A 17,184-nucleotide genomic window follows, 5' to 3' on the forward strand; every position below is an offset into this window, starting at 1 on the left:
TTCCTGTTTGTATTTAGAACATTTTGTTTTTTTTTAATATATGAACTGATCAACTAGAGAAGTTTATGCATGATACAAGATGATTTGATGAAGTGAGGTTACAAATCAATTCAAATACCTCTCAACGTTAGCAACAATATTATGTAAATGTATGTATTTGTCGATTATAAAAGCTCAGAGAGCTTTACATGTTTATTTGTTATGTAACATACTGACTATAAATAAAGCTTTGAATTGAATTGAACAGGAAAATATAAACTTAACAACATGAACTTCATAATCTATCAACAAGCAATTTCTAGAAAGATATTTGTTTACCTTGAGTGGCATAAAGAAAATAAAGTCTGTAATTAGTCCATGGATTTTCCTTAAATAAAATTCCTGAAAAGAAACAGAATTCAACATAAGTTTAATGCTTATAGCTAAAAAAGAGTGCACATGCCGAAAAGACTTGCCTGCTTCACTAATCAATGATTTTATGTTGAAAGTCTAAAAGATAAAGGTTTTACTACAAGTATCCTATAAATTTCACATTTTTCAGATCCATGACAATGAGGTCAAGGTCAGATAGACATGTATACCTTACAATTATTTCATACACTAGATATAGCTGACCTTTGCCAACATGTACCATACCTGTCAACGGACCCTTATTCTGCGAGTCACACCTGCCAATTTCACCCTATACCTAGGTTTTTTTAAATACCTGCCTGGTCCTCAAATAACCTGTGAATTCCGAAATGACTGTTTTCATCAGGATTCTTGACTGACAGCTTGATTGCCCATTAAAATTCTTAATTCAGCCTAGACAGCAAGTTCAAATAGCTGTGATAACTGTCAAATTATGAGAACCGTTAAAGTGAATGGCTTCACTTAACAGCTTTGGTGTCAAACACATTGTTAATTAACACCAATTACCGTAGCTTTAGGTCATAAATACTTTGTCTATTTCAAAATTGTTTAACAATAAATTAAAGTTACTTCCCATTTTTTGTCACCTTTCACAATATACACTTTTTCATGGTTTATTTTTGTGAAAAGATTAAATATCAACATAAGTTGAATGCAAATACCAATCATAATATTAAATTCTTTTCTTTTTCTATCATCTTTATATGTTCATAATAACATAAAATATACATTCACCAAGTTTTATAGCGTATAAAATCGATGTATAAATACTTTATAAATATGACCTAAGGCCAAATAAAAAAGTATGTGTGGTTCCAGTTACATCTGAAAAAAAGTTAGGGTAGGTAGGTAGGGATTTTTTTTTATTTTATGGTTTTTTTTTACATTGAGTCTATGGGAGCAACATTCTGACTTTAACAGTGCTTAATGAAAAATGACAATAAAATCTTTAGGGTAGGCTACTTTTAAGCCGAAAAAGTAGGGACGGTAGGGTTACTGGAACCACACATATATTTTTATTTGGCCTAAAGTAAACGTGTTTCACACTATTTCAGTTCATCAGCAGTATTAACCATTTTCACAGTATTTTTCAGTAAAAACACCACTAGCTTGGTAAGAGGACCTGGGAGCTTGCCCCCTCCCAAATAATAATTTTCGAAATAAATGGGGAATTTTTCCATAGGACAGGATGATGCACCTGCTATTATATCATATAAAGTTATAAAGGGACATAACAGAAGAATGGTAAAAGTGACGCTACCCAAATTTGTACTGAACTAAATATTGTGTATAAGTCTCATAACATTTGGTTGAGGCTAACTAAAGTCAGAGAAAGGAAACCTACTTTCGGATGTACAGCCGGACGTAGACGGACAAGGGTAAAACTTGATGCCCTATCGCAGTGGTATAAAAATACATGAAAAAATTCTGCATTTGGAGAGCTTTTGGAGTTAGTTGCCCCCTTTGCAGCCGACATCATTTCATAACTTTATGCCACCTGTCATTTAATACTTTGAAACAAACAATTGATAAATATAGATTCAACAACTGCAACAAGTGTATTACGATATTTCTCCACTTGAGACAGTTAAATTATAATATTTAAAGCGTGAGGCTTGCCGAGCTTTTTAAATAATTAAAATTTAACTGTTTAGAATGGAGAAATATCGTAATACAGGAGTTACAGTGGTGGAATCTGTTTCTCTTATGATTTTTATTCTTTCTTTTCAAAGATTTGAGGACAGTTGTGTACTTTTGATGTGACGTCATCAGGCATGGTGGCCTTTTTTCATGACGTCACTATAAGAAAACAAGAAAATGTAACGTCACAATTAAATTTCAACCAATCATTTGCCGAGAATATATTTTTCACTAGTGAGGAGAAATATTTTACTCACACCGATCAGGAAATGTGAAATAGCACAAAAATTAGAGAACAGCTGTTCCAACAGCTGCGGAAATTCCTATCTCTATAACATCTTTAGATATGTAATTTCTGTCACTGCTCATTCAAGTACTTTAATGTAAAAAAAACAAGTGAAACTGCGAGCTACTGCTCACTGATGATACCCCCACCGCAAGTGGATAATATTAATAGTGTAAAAATATGCAAGTGTTCGGTAAACAGGAAGTTGTCGAGTGATGAATCTGAAAACGCATCACACGGTATAGCTGACTTATATTAATCCTGAAATCAAATTTCAGAAATCCTTGTATTGTAGTTCCTGAGAAAAATGTGACGAAAATTTTCAACTTGGCTATCATGTGTAAAATCATACAAGTGTTTGGTAAACAGGAAGTTGTCAAGTGATCAATCTGAAAACGCATCACACGGTATAGCTGACTTAGATAAACCCTGAAACCAAATTTCAGAAATCCTTGTATTGTAGTTCCTGAGAAAAATGCGACGAAAAATATTCATGGGACGGAGGGACTGACTGACGGACTGACGGAAGGACAGACAGAGGTAAAACAGTATACCCCCTTTTTTAAAGCGAGGGTATAATTATTCTGAAATGGAAAGGAAATTGTACTGGCTTGGATTAAATTTGTGGTCTGTATTTTGCATTCAAAGTATGTGTAAAATACAAAATATCTGTAGTAAACCCCTCTAAGGGATGGTTTGTGACTATTTGTAACACAAGATATGACTGGCCTACAGACACTGAACTGAAATACTGATGAACTGAATCATTTCACCTCTAGTATAAGGAACATCAATAATATAGCATTCTTTATATTTACCTCATGATGGAAATTTTCAATAGCCACTACAGCATTATCAAGAAAGTGGAAAACATTATTGTCTGTTGCCATTGAAATGACTATTTCATCTTCTTCACAATATTCATTTACACCTTTAAAAAAACAGAATAAAAAGTATGACAAAAGTGCCCAATTAGTTATTAATAACATATTATCCAGCTGCTAGATTATAACAATCACACTTGTTTTGCCATTCAGTGGATAGAATGCAAATCTAGGGTGGTAGAATAATGTAGCTTAAATGCCTTAAAAGGTTTAGACTACAATTGAATATAAATAATGTGTAGATAGTTTAACCTACTGTATGATTACTTAACATTCAAATGCATATAAAATTTATTTATCTGATGGTATTCCAGTATATTTAATTCTAGCTTAGATAAAGCCCCTTTACAATTTCTGAAAGCCTTTACCATCTCTTTTAATGCTGCATATATATACTGTTAATAGACATAGGAAGATGTGGTATGAGTGCCAATGAGACAACTCTCCATCCAAGTAACAATTTATAAAAGTAAACCATTATAGGTCAAGGTACCGCCTTCAACACCAAGCCTTGGCTCACACCAATCAGCAAGCTATAAAGGACCCAAAAAATTACTAGTGTAAAACAATTCAAACGGGAAAACCAACGGTTCGTTGGTACTAATTTTCATGGATTAAGGAAAACTTGCATGTTCATGGATATCTTAATTTCATGTTAAATATGATTTTTATTGAACATTTAATTTGTACTTAAAACAATAATAATGAATCTACAGTATCTTAAATGCAATGAACAGCAAAAAATAAAACTAACGGTTCTAAAGAGCCGGTGTCGCTCACCTTAGTCTATGTGCATATTAAACAAAGGACAAAGATGGATTTAGGACAAAATTGTGTTTTGATGATGGTGATGTGTTATTAGATCTTACTTTAATGAACATACTTGCTGCTTACAATTATCTATATCTATAACGAACTAGGCCCAGTAGTTACTAAAAATTGACTATGAAGGGCAATAACTCCTTAGAGTTCAATTGACCATTTGGGTCATGTAGACTTCATTGGAAGTCTTACTATGGTGTATATTATTGCTGTTTACAGTTTACCTCTTTCTATAATAATATTGAAGACAATAACCAAAAGCTGCCAAATTTTTTTAAATTACCAATTCAGGGGAAGCAACCTAACAACAGGTTGGCTGATTGGTCTGAAAATTTCAGAACAGATAGATCTTCACCTTATGAACAATATCATCCCCCCCCCCTCGTCAGATTTGTTCTAAATGTTCTAGTTTCAGAGTTGTAATCTAAAAACTGCATTTTACCCCATTGTTCTATTTTTAGCAATGTCCGCCATCTTGGTTGGTGGGCGGGGTTATCCGACAGGTTTTTTAACCTAGATACCCTATTAATGATTGGGGCCAAGTATGGTTAAATTTGGACTAGTAGTTTACGAAGAGAAGATTTTTGTATCAGTTAACAGACGATGGATGACGGATGATGGACGCCAAGTGAGAAAAGCTCACTTGGACCTTCAGGCCAGGTGAGCTAAAAAATTTTATGCATGCATAAATTTTACCTTACACTTGTGTTGCAATAATAAAAGATAAAAGTGTGTTTTTGAAAGAAGATCTGGAATTGTAGACAGATGTATTATTTCCTAACATGTTTTATACCTGCTGGTGTTTGGTACTGTGATAGTTGTCTCAATGTCAATCCCCAGGACAGTTGAGCCACACCCTGAAGACCAGGAATGGACCATGTCCTGTCATTGGTTAACTCTTTGTGGACATCAGCTATATACGTTCCATCAGTAATAAGTGGTAATCTTCTTATGTAATCTGTAAGTACACAACATTATCCCTGCTATGAGTACATGTAATTGTAAGCAAGCACAACAAAACATATAACTTCAAACAATAGATAAGTACTTTTAACATAACAAGATGGCTCTGACAATAAAAAAATTCAACAATAAGTATTTGGTAAATAGAAGTTGATGAGCCATCACACAGTATAGCATGCTCACATAAAGCTTGATACCAAATTCTAGAAAGTTTCCAATAATATCATAGCACAGTTTCCTTGAAAGTGATGGTATAATTATTTGACACATAAAACATTTTTTCGATATGTTCTAGTAAAACTTGTTTCCCTGTTCCAAATCCTAAACTGAATGAAAAAGAGTATGGGTTTTGCTCATTGTAGAAGGCTGAGAGGAGACCTATACATTAAAGTCATATGAAACCTCAAATTAAAAAAAAATCATGCATATGTTTTTTATAACTAAATGGATAGTTTTCATTATACAACTTATGTACATATACTTTTTTTCTGAGGAAATTTCTTTAATTTGTCCACATTTAGAGGAAGATTACTTATTTTTAATTGCTTGCTTACAGGAAGCAATTGGCAGACATATTTTTCATATGCATAGTGACCTTAGTGTGACCCTCCTCGTAAAAATTGTGTAATCACAATACGCATGGATCTGTCATTAAAATAAACAATTATCTGACTGTACATGTTAAACACACGCTCAATACCCATGCTTTTTGTTGATTGTTTACTATACGGTGACAATCGGTAAACTTTGGCTTCAAAACACGGCATTTAATGAGCAGCCATATTTGTTAAATCATAACAGACAGAGAGAAATAAAATTGACGATTATACGATATATTTGCGTAAAAAAAATTATAAAATTATGCACAGAGAACTAAGTTTATGATATATACATGCATTGATTCAAGAATTGGATAAACATTATTTTTCACCAGTCACTCCTTTCATGTGACTTTAACTTCTATGTCATTTGGTTTCTGGTGGAAAGTTGACTCTTGACAATCATACCAAATCTTCTTTTCAGGTTTCTAATTGCATTATGGATAATGTCAACTTATAGTTAGGTTGACAAGGTGAACATGTTTTTAATTGCATATATGCAGGTTCTCATGGTTTACAGGTTAACATTTAGAATTGATGAATTGAATAAATTACTTTTTAAATACTCGACAGAAAAATACATGGAATGCATTTAAGGAAATAGTTGTCAAAAGAGAACAAAACTATTACCAATAATTAAATAAAACATACAAATTTAAATAAATAATTTCTCCAAGCTTGCTGAATATTCCTTTTGATTCTGAAAGGAGAATGCTATAAATTCATGGTTCATATTCACATCACATTAATATATTCTGGTCATGATACTTGCTACTGGAAGACATGGCCTAAACAAAGCAATGTTTTACTCTGTGCATGTGCTTTTTCTCATCTTACAAATTAAAGGTAATGGTAATTTGGTACAGTAATACATACTAATTCACTGGACCAGACATTTACTGGACTTTGCCCAATGTCCGGCGACTTTGGCAACAACTTCTGTTACACAAAATAATACTTTTATAGTCATGTTTGACCCAACAATAAGATAATTCAGAAATGAAACTTTATGTTATCTTATAATAGGCTAGGTGTTTACCTGAATTATTGTCATCTTCAAGAACACTGACATCAAAACAATACAACAATGTTATGATAAGGCAGAGAGTTACTAGATCCAATGTCCCATCAGCAATACAACTTCCATTCTGCTTTAGGAAGGCTATTAAACGTAAGGTGTCCTCTTTCTCTAAAGGACGTTGTGAGGCCAAGCAAAATAAACAATCTGCCAGAATAAGTTTGATCTCGCTGTAAATATCTTGTAGCTGTAATAAAACAAATAAAGAATCAAAACACAAAATATCAGTTTATATTTACTTTAAATATGTTGTCATCAATGCTAGTTTCTTTAGTTGCATAGAAGGCTAACAATTACCTCTTTTGCCATTCTAATTTCAAACAAGAAAGAACACAAAAGACATGTAATCTTCCAGCAATAGTAATATCTATTAACTTTTAAGCCCTCTTCCATCCCTCCTGTTAATAGTTCATATCTCAGTTGTTGTTTTTTTTGTGTCACTGATGAAGGTAACTTTTACCTGTAAATCTAATTTCTAGTAGAATCATAAGGCCTCACTTGACAGCCTGGGTGTTAAATATACTATCAATTAATTATTTTGACCTCAGACTGACTGCTGATATGTAAGAAAGGCTTTGTAAATTTGAAAACATTTGAAAGCTGTTATCCTAAAGTTAGCAAGTCAACAGTTTGGTTGAATTGCTTGCTTCGTTGGTATATATAAATGTTTGCTCAAGCATTGCAATTAAGATTAACATCTGTTATCAATGGATAGGCGGGGCTTCAGCTTGTATTACATGTACATATACTTATAAATGTTATCGGAAGTTCAGTTATGTATACAAGTTGAAGCCCCACCTATCTTTTGTTTGCAGATATAAATCTTAATTACAATGTTTGAGCAAACATTTATACAAACAAAGCAAGCAAGCCAACCAAACCTTCAACTTGCTAGCAGTAGGATTTCAACTTTTAAGAAATGTTGGGTTACTTCCCTTGTTTTATCATGTTTTAAGATATCCTGCTTGAAGTACTGTGGATTCATTATTATTCATTGGATACCAATTTTCGTGGGTTTCATGGATACAGGTGAACCACAAATTCAAATATTCAACGAATAACATATCTTCAATAGGCTTTGTAAAAAGAGATTGGTAAAACCACGAAATCAAATATCCACATATATGAAAGTTTTCAGCAATCCACGAAAATTGATACCCTCGAAAATAAATGAATCCAGAGTAATGTAAATAGATAAAAGAATATAAATGAAATACCAATTGAACAAAGGATTATATAAGAATGGCAATTCAATGATTTATCATTATAAACATGTTTAGGACAGATAAGATAATATTTTGAAAACTATTTTAAGGATCTGTACGTCTTTTCAATGTCTTAAATTAAAATTTATAAGATAAGTATTGACATATAGAAATGGTATTACTGACTATTAAGGTGGTACCTTACACTACCGGGAGATAACTCTGTAAAGTCAGCTAAACATTTTAATTACGTTGTGTTGTAAAGGGAATATTAAGCTTCTCAGTGATCAAAATTGGTGTTTGTCAAACTGCTATATAACCAGTGTAATTTTTCTGATAAATGTAAGCCCTGGTTGGTTCAAAATTTTCGAAATTTTATATTTTTGTTAAAAAGGGTCAAAGTTAATACTTTGTCAAAATTTTATGAAAATTAAACGAGCCAATTTTAGTGAAAAGTGTTGGGTATCACCTTAAAGACCCTCAAACTCAAGACTCAAGACTATGAAACTTATCAATTACAATTAATGTGATGTATGTGAAAAGGAAGTAGACAAATCATTCATTTATTTTTATAATGTTCTGAACTAGTAAAATTTCATATGTTTGTGCAACAAAAGTTGTTAATTTTATTTGATATTGTTGACTCTGACAAGATTAATAATGTAGTTTATTAATTAACTGCACTGTTATTGGACTTAATATGATGAAAACTGCCTATGCAATATAATGTGTAAACTAGGCCAATACAGAATAACTCGGCCAATACAGATTTTTTTCTGTATTGGCCGAGTTATTCTATATTGGCCGAGTTGACACAAGTGCAGGAATTCGGAACGTCTCTAGATTTTACATCGAAAGTCACGATAAACACAAACTGAAAGTAATCAGTTGTTTTGAAGACGCAGTTGTCATTTAGTGATCTTAAACATGCTGAAAATGTCAGTATGGCATACATTTCAGGCGAAAGACGGTCACATTCATTTAAAAGGTATTTTGAAAGCAGACGATAGAACTATTTCAGGTTTGGGGAACGAGTAGATTATCACAAAGTTCATTTCTTGACGACCTCATAATTTCACGATTGTACACATCGATTTTTAATTAGTTTCTGCATAACACATGCAATGGCAGTACCTTTCCAATTACTATTTATGTGTTGCGTCTAAATTTAAGTTGTAACACTTTATAGTGACTGAAAAGGGTAGAAAAATTCATCAGATGAGAAAATGCTGAAGACACCTGGAAACAGCACCAGACCATTATGGAATTGCATCTAATACAAAGAAACAAACTGTGATTTTGATAGTTCCACTTCAAGGTAAAAATATTTATCTCTTGAAATGATATTAAGAAAATATTGTAACATTGTAGTTAATTAATAAAGATATTATTACGTGTATTTCTGTATTGGCCTTGTCATTGGTCCTCGGCCAGCTGTATTGGCCTTCGGCTTCGCCTCAGGCCAATACAGCAAGCCTCGGACCAATAACAAGGCCAATACAGAAATACTTACGTAATAATATCATAGTATGAAGAGGTATTCATTTTTAGTTTATTCAGATATTTCAAAGGTGTAAATGTAAGTTTGTCAATTTCTTGTTATCTTGAGCAAGATATTGTATCTTCAGAAGAAGGAATTTACTTATATAAATATATAAACAGTAATGTGATCTTATCTGACTAAATATAATTAAATACACATATGCTATGAATGCTTGAAATTGAAAAATTCAACATAGAAAGAAATGAGCCAATGTTAGGGGTGTGCCTCCTTTATAATCAGTAATTTCATAGGATATTACTGTTTCCATGTATCAAATATCCATGATTTGAGACAGGCACATTAACTAGTTGTTTTATTTTTAAATCTGTACACCACCCACATTTTTTTTTTTAATTCAGAGGACTCACTACAGAAAAGAACAAGAATGTGTTCGAGTATCATTTTCTATGTTCAGTGGACCGTGAAAATGGGAAAAAATCTCTAATTTGGCATTAAAAATTAGAAAGATTATTTCATAGGGAACATGTGTACTAAGTTTCAAGTTGATTAGATGTCAACTTCATCAAAAACTACCTTGACCAAAAACTTTAACCTGAATAGGGACAGAAGAACAGACAGACCAGAAAACATAATGCCAATAAATGGGGCATTATAAAAAAGCTACAATAATAAAAGAACCCATGCATATTTTTATCTATTTAAGGATAAAGGACCAAAATTCCAATATATTTTATTTTGGAAATTTTTAACTTTTTCATAAATATCCCACAAGTAATGATGGTTTTAGAGTGCTAACTATACAATTTACTTTATAATTTTCATTTCAAAGGGGCATTTCTCCTCTCAAATAGTTGATTGGCTGTGATTGTATAACTTTGTCCAAGTTTGGTTAAATTTGGTCCAGTTGTTTCAGAGAAGATTTTTGTAAAAGATAGCCGACGACAACGGAGGTAGACAACAGATGCGAAGTGATGAGAAAGGTGATTGCCTAGATGAGCTAAAAACTAATAACAGAAAAGTCATTTACTCTTTATAAGCTGTATAATGTGTAACAAACTGAGATCAGATTTGCAGTTTTTGTTTTTTTGTCATCACTTTTCCACTTAACCCATTACAAATATAAATATAAGAAGATTATGTTAGAGTACACAAATGCCCCAGCTCTATAACGGTTTTAATGACTCTCTGCCTTAATTCGAACTCTAGTCTACAGGTGTGTTAAGTACTAGCATTGTGTATGATTTTCATAAAATTTGCATGAGGCAAACTTGTAAAAGTGGGGAAATAAAATTTTCTAAGGTATAAAAGGTCTTAACTCTAGAAGAGTAGACTCAATTCCCAAATTCAAACTCTGTTTGCAAGTTTTGGTTCTTGGCATTTTTAAGAGTTTCATAAAATTTGGATGAGACAATTTTATTTTAGCACACTGAAACAATAAGGAGACAAATGGAAGGAAGGTCAGGGGTAGCACCCATGTTAAGAATAAAAACCGGGTTAACTGCATGAGATGAATCAAATAATTACACGAAGCTACAGGAGTATTTGTCATATCTCTGGATTCTATTACCTGTTTTTTATGCTTGGGAGGCCCCACAGCTCGAGCTGATTGTAATTTGTTAAGCTGTTTATTCCAATCCATCTCTGTTAGTAAATCTAAAACAGAAGCATCCTATATTTACTATGATGATACAATTATATATTTGGTTAAATACTTAGGCACAGAAGATGATGTAATCACAAACTAATACTTGTTATCTAAGCAAAGTTTTCAAAGTCAATAGACCATGACTAAGGGGGCGGATCCAAATAATCTCCATGGAAATGAGATATGCCAATTGCTTATACAAATGCATACCAAATATCATTGACCCACCAATAGTGGTTCCCTATAAACTGACCTAATCACAAACTAATAAATGTAAAATAAGCAAAAGTTTCAAAGTCAATAGACCATGGCTGAGAGGGCAGGGCCAAATAATCTCCATGGAAATGTGACGTGCCAATGCTCATACAACTGCATACCAAATATGATAGACTTACCACTTGTGGCTAACCATAAACTAGACCTAATTACAAACCACAAACATTGCCACCATCGTAGCCCCTGGAAACAGCATACATATGTCTCGCTTTTTGACTCTGTCAAGGCAGGACAAAAAATGCAATAAAGTGTCTATCTTGATCATGTGTTCTCCTGTCAGGTGTGTCTATCTATATGTACAAGTGATTAGTAATCTTAAGTGATATCCCTGAGGGTTTTAAAACTGTAATCAGGAGGACCCTTTGGGTTATATTTCAAAAAAGCCTACAACATTGTATAAAGAGTTATGCAGTTACATGCAATTGAATGTAGTTGCTAACAAAAATGATGGTGGCTAGAGAAAAGAAAAACAAATTATGACAATTCAAGGGACCAATGACTATGGCGGAAGATAATTTAACAATGGCGGGGATCATTTGAAAAAATGGCAGAAGATATTCTAAGGGTGGTGGTGCACTATCATCAACGGGTAATGGAGATCCCTGAATTATAAGCTAGTAAACTGCAACGAACCATGCTGCATTCTAACTCAAGTGACCATGTTTATAGTTATATCAAACCCTAGGATACATTTTTAAACTAGATTTCATAAGAAACTTTCAGATTTGATAAAATTTAGCTGATTTGTTTCAGAGAAGTTTTTAAGTTTTTTTTATAAGTTTACAATAAAGGATAACAATAGACCTAAGTGATGGTCAAAGCTCACATTAGAAAATTAGTGTATTCTTATGACATTCGTGCTTTAGTTTTTATTTTCACCATCATACCTAAAATCTTATTAACAAGTTTATCTTTGACAATCAACTGGTCTGTGTATTGTGTGATCTTATTTGTGAGGTCAGATGAAAGCTCCATTGTCCATGTACGGCCCTCTCTGCACTGTAATAAGGTCCTTAAAGAATTGACTATACTTTTCTGACCATCAAAGTATAGCAATACAGCTATTAAGCCTCTTGTTAATCCAGGAAACTCTGATTGTTTACGGTCACCTAAAAACATAAAAAGAAAATACTGTAATAAAAGTTAGATTGTAAATTAATTTTAATTCTCTATTTCCTGATTTTCAGTATCTACCTGAGTATCTCTATTGGGATACATACCGGTTTTATAGTGTGCAGTGCTACACCAATTATCTGGGGTAACAATCATTGTGGCTTTTTTGTATTAAAGGCTTTTTACTTTAGAAATAATAGTATTTATTTCTGGTTTTTTACTTGTGGTACACTGATGATGTTCTAATAAAAACGTTTTTTTCTCTTTTGCGTTAGAATGCTTATATTAATTAATAGAGGGTTGATTGTACATGCATCAATATTAAATCATAAGTTCTTAAACTTATTATTTCAAATATTCAACTATTTTCATATTTTAACAATATAAGCCCTGTTTACCCACCATGATGTCTATCAGTAGAATTGTCAGTAGTTTTGCAATGTTGCCAGTAATACTCTTGATGAGTGCTGCGAAGCGGTATCAACCATCTAGGGAGGTTAAGGGACATGCCACCCACGAAAATTTTGAAAAATTAGATGGCAACTTACTGCATTCTGACAGTATCTAGTCTTATTCAGATATTTTTGCAACAAAGATTATAACCTAAAATTTGCATGATTTGACAAAAAGTTGAGCTAAAGTTTGGAATAAGTCAATACATGCAAATCTGGTATTCACTGTGTACTTATAAAGAAACAAGATATGTACATTTAAAATTTCATTAATTATTTAATCTTGTACAACACATTAAAAATACAAAACCTCAAAATAATAAACTCAATAGGGACTAGATGACAATACTTCTGACTAGAAATTTAAGTTCAACAAGGTACTATGTAGATCATATTCAATTCACAGTTGAGAGGATCTTTGGTTTGGTTCGGTTTTTTTAACGCAAGAAAAAACTTTTCTCAATGTGCGCTACTGTGGGGAATTTTCATAATTCCAAACGCTGACATCCCAATTCATGCCGTCCATGAAATATACTTGATCGCTATCATTTTGCTTTAAAGAGCGGCTATTCCCAGTCAAAAAAGCTCTTTAAGACACTGATCGCCGTAAAGGGAAGCAACTTGGATTGTTTTTTTTCGGATTGTTAGAAAATCTGTACTTTTTCATGAAGAATCTATATTGAGTAGTTTTACTACAAAATCTGTGTAAAATACAGATAATCCATACTAGTAAACACCTCTGCAATATGCAAGCCTTGTTTTTGTTTTTAATGTTATTAATAGAAAGGGCCCAGTTTATCGAAATAGTTTTCACGTTGTCCCACAAAGTTCGACGAGGGTCATAACTCTACAGTGAACTTACCTGCCATTAACAGTTCTACAGCTGCTATTTCACTCATGTCAAAAAGGTCACTTATAATCAGAGCTTCCTCTATAAATTCTATGGGAAACGTCTGCTTGATCTGTTCACCCTTTACTGGAAGGCCATCAATGTGTGACTTTTTAACTGCATCTCTGTACAATGAACTCTTTGGCTAAAATAGTGGATGTACAAAATATAGTATTCATAAAATGATGGAGTTTCCAACTAAATTTACTATAAAAGAACAAAGTTCCAATGTCCCCTTCATAAAAGGGACTAAATTGATGTTGTGTAATCATTGATCATTGAATATGATCAATTTCTGTGTCATTTGGTCTCTTGTGGAGAGTTGTCTCATTGGCATCATACCACATCTTCTGTTTATATGTATGATATAAACCTAAATAGACAATCATATCAATACATGTAATGCAGTGTTGTAAATCCCTCTCAAGGAACAGAAACCTATTGTTGTTAATGTCTGTGTCATTTGGTCTCTTGTGGAGAGTTGTCTCATTGGCATCATACCACATCTCCTGATTTTTATATTGTGCCAATGTGATGTCAAACTTACAATGGTTGAAAATTAGAATTGACATTGGACCACCACTTAACTTTCTCAGTTGTTAATTCCTAAATTGATATTTGTGCTCTTACAATGTATACAATGTATTAACCTGCTGCATTTCTATGCACTGTTCATAGTCACACGCTTGTTGTTCAGTGGTTGTCGTTTGTTGTTGTGTTCATGTTCATAGGCGTTTCTCATTTCTCATTTTTTATATACTAAATAGACTGTTGATGCATTAGTTTTTCCTATTTGAATTGTTTTTCACTGGTCATTTTGGTGCCCTTTACCGATTGCTGTTAGTGTGAGCCAAGGCTCCTTGTGGAGGTGTATACCGTACTTTGAACTATAAATTGTTAATTTTTTAATACATTGTGACTTGGATAGAGAGTTGTCTCTTTGGAACTCAAACCACATCTTCTTAATAATATACATACTGGATTTTTAAGGAGAGAAATAAAATCAGGTTTATGTCTCTTCAATGCAACTTCAAGGTCGTGCACTGCATCCACCTGCTTCCTTCGAACTGCTGCATCAACTGTTCTCTCCAGTTCTTTATATGGTCCCCATAGCTGGGCCTCTGCAAGAATATATTGCTTTTAAATTAATAATCAATAAGATAAAGAGAACTGTTTATCAAAGGAAAGGAGCCTATATAAATGTGAAATGTGTTTTTCTAAATTATATTTAAATTTTATCAAGTCCATAAAAAAGATGTTTTCACTGGCTTTACAGTATCATTTTTTCTAACTTGTCCATTGCAACACAAGTGTCCATTCAGACAAGTGGCAAGAACCATCTTATTAGTCCCATCCAACCTCTGACTTAACTCACTTGCCCTAATCAAAAGTCACAAATCTTGCATATTGACATTGTTCACAGTGGCATTTTGGGCTTTTTATATATAATACCAAAGGATTCTGACATTTTTTCACCTAATTTCGGTCATTTTGAAGTTGGTGCCCTTTTCAAAAAAAAATTTGTCAAAATCACATTACTGAGTATTTTGATACTCATCAAGCTCATAGCATCAACAAACTAGTTTTAACTGCATTTACTTCATGAATTTTCTTACCATTTTCTTAAATCGTCGTTGTTCAAGAGCAGGAAGGCAACAATTTGAAAATGAAATGATTTGAAAGACTCAAGATGATAAATTTCTCAGACATTGCTAACGTTTCTTCTGCTTTTGAACTGGAAGTTTTGCCACAATAATAAAGCAAGCAATTCTGGACTCATTTCTGGGATTAGTTTTGTTTATCAAATGGACAGGAAATCATCAGCTTTTTAATTTTTTACCTTTGATAGCATGAATATTAATGATAATAGTTGCACTTTGTTTTATTTCGCATGAAATCATTTTGAATTTATGATTTAAGTGTCTAATCTCAAATTTCATGCATGTGCATAAAGTAGTAAACAAAGCATGTGTATTATTAGAGAAAAATTACTTTTTTCTACATAGATTAAATCTAGTTTTAATCTTATTTTAAATCAGAATTGACAATTGTCTTACATGTAGCTGAAAAGTAATTAAATAACAAAGACAGTTGTTATGGAATTTTAATTCTTTATTATAATATGTCTCAGCTTGTGATCAATATTCAGACATAGTCACCTAGATTCAACTAACCACTGTACCTCCATGACCTCGCAACTGGTATATATTGTGACTTTAGAGAAAAGTAGATATTTTATCGTTTAGATTTCTGTTTCCTATTTTACTAGAATAATTGTCTCACATAGCATTTTTTTAAAGGCAAATTCAGTATAAATTTATTCTTTAAATGTGCATTTACATTTTATTTTAACTTTATCATGTTTTCTTTAACACAGACAGTATAGTTTTATTCCTTTAGTAAAAAGGAAGAGCTTTCAATTTACGTTCCTTTTACTTTGGATTCAGATGCCAAAAGAGGCTGATACATGTAATCATCACAACAATCATGGTTAAGACAATACAACAGTTCCAGAAAGTACGGATTCAACATACAGATATACAACATTTGCAATATTTGTTTTAAATTTAGATTGAACTAATAAATTATAAGTTGCCCTTCTCTTCACTGCATTCACAAAACCTGAAAATCACTGATAATTTCTGTGTATATTTCACACTTTAACCCTGATGCAATGACATTTTACTATAATAAAACTTAATGTGGATGTGTTTAGCCTACACAGGCCAATTTGGCAACTCGTCAATGCTTGGAGGGTTGCTCAGACACTGCCTTAAGAATGAAATTATGCACTTATACATGTACATGTAATTACACCTTATCACTATCCCCGGCTGACCTGAGAATCTGTCCCACTTGTACTATAGACGTCATACAACAATCACTTTTCCATTGTGGCGTCAGATATTTTGTATTATGATGTCAAAATGTTACAGGAATCTGTTTTATGTCAGTAATGGCAGACAAATAGCGATTAGGTGTACAGTAATACAAGGTGAAGACTAGATTATTTATACTAAATAGTTCTTGTTATGCAGGGGTTAAAAATTTTTGTTACAGCTAACTAGCCCAGAACTTATAGGCAGCCGTATTTTACTAGCCCTGTTGGAAGAACTGCTTGTTCATCAAAACTGACTGGCTAGTCCGAGTATGCCTTAAAAATTAGATTTTGCTTCATAATACAACACAGTGGGTGTCACTGTTTTGAAGGTGATATTATACACTGTATTTAATATTCTTTGTTGATCTGCTATTTATTCTGTTGGTGCTTAAGGCCACAATTAAAAATATTTTGGTTTGCCCAAACCCTACCCAAGGTTGAGACAGTGGGTAGGTAGGTAGGCATTTTCTTTTTTTTTTTTTTTTTTAAAGAAATTTACGTATCGGATATTTATTAGTCTTCATGCCTATCTGAT

The 17,184-nt window shown here is 32.7% G+C and overlaps 1 protein-coding gene across 2 annotated transcripts in view; it reads right to left on the bottom strand.

The window, feature by feature from the left end:
- The window catches only part of LOC143047157 (nuclear pore complex protein Nup205-like), a 65,889-nt gene that overhangs the window by 47,289 nt on the left and 1,416 nt on the right, over positions 1 to 17,184 (bottom strand). For both annotated transcript variants that reach the window (XR_012969422.1, XM_076220123.1), the window contains exons 2-9: positions 14,747 to 14,889; positions 13,742 to 13,913; positions 12,202 to 12,423; positions 10,961 to 11,046; positions 6,646 to 6,871; positions 4,838 to 5,002; positions 3,157 to 3,269; positions 319 to 381 (exon numbers count right to left, since the gene is read on the bottom strand). Coding sequence is in view for 1 of the 2 variants with exons in the window: in XM_076220123.1 (XP_076076238.1) it covers positions 319 to 381; positions 3,157 to 3,269; positions 4,838 to 5,002; positions 6,646 to 6,871; positions 10,961 to 11,046; positions 12,202 to 12,423; positions 13,742 to 13,913; positions 14,747 to 14,889 (1,190 nt within the window). In the remaining variant the exon portion in view is untranslated. The remainder of the gene's footprint in view (positions 1 to 318; positions 382 to 3,156; positions 3,270 to 4,837; positions 5,003 to 6,645; positions 6,872 to 10,960; positions 11,047 to 12,201; positions 12,424 to 13,741; positions 13,914 to 14,746; positions 14,890 to 17,184) is intronic.

Source organism: Mytilus galloprovincialis, chromosome 10 (assembly GCF_965363235.1).
Source record: "Mytilus galloprovincialis chromosome 10, xbMytGall1.hap1.1, whole genome shotgun sequence".
Lineage (NCBI taxonomy): Eukaryota > Metazoa > Mollusca > Bivalvia > Mytilida > Mytilidae > Mytilus > Mytilus galloprovincialis.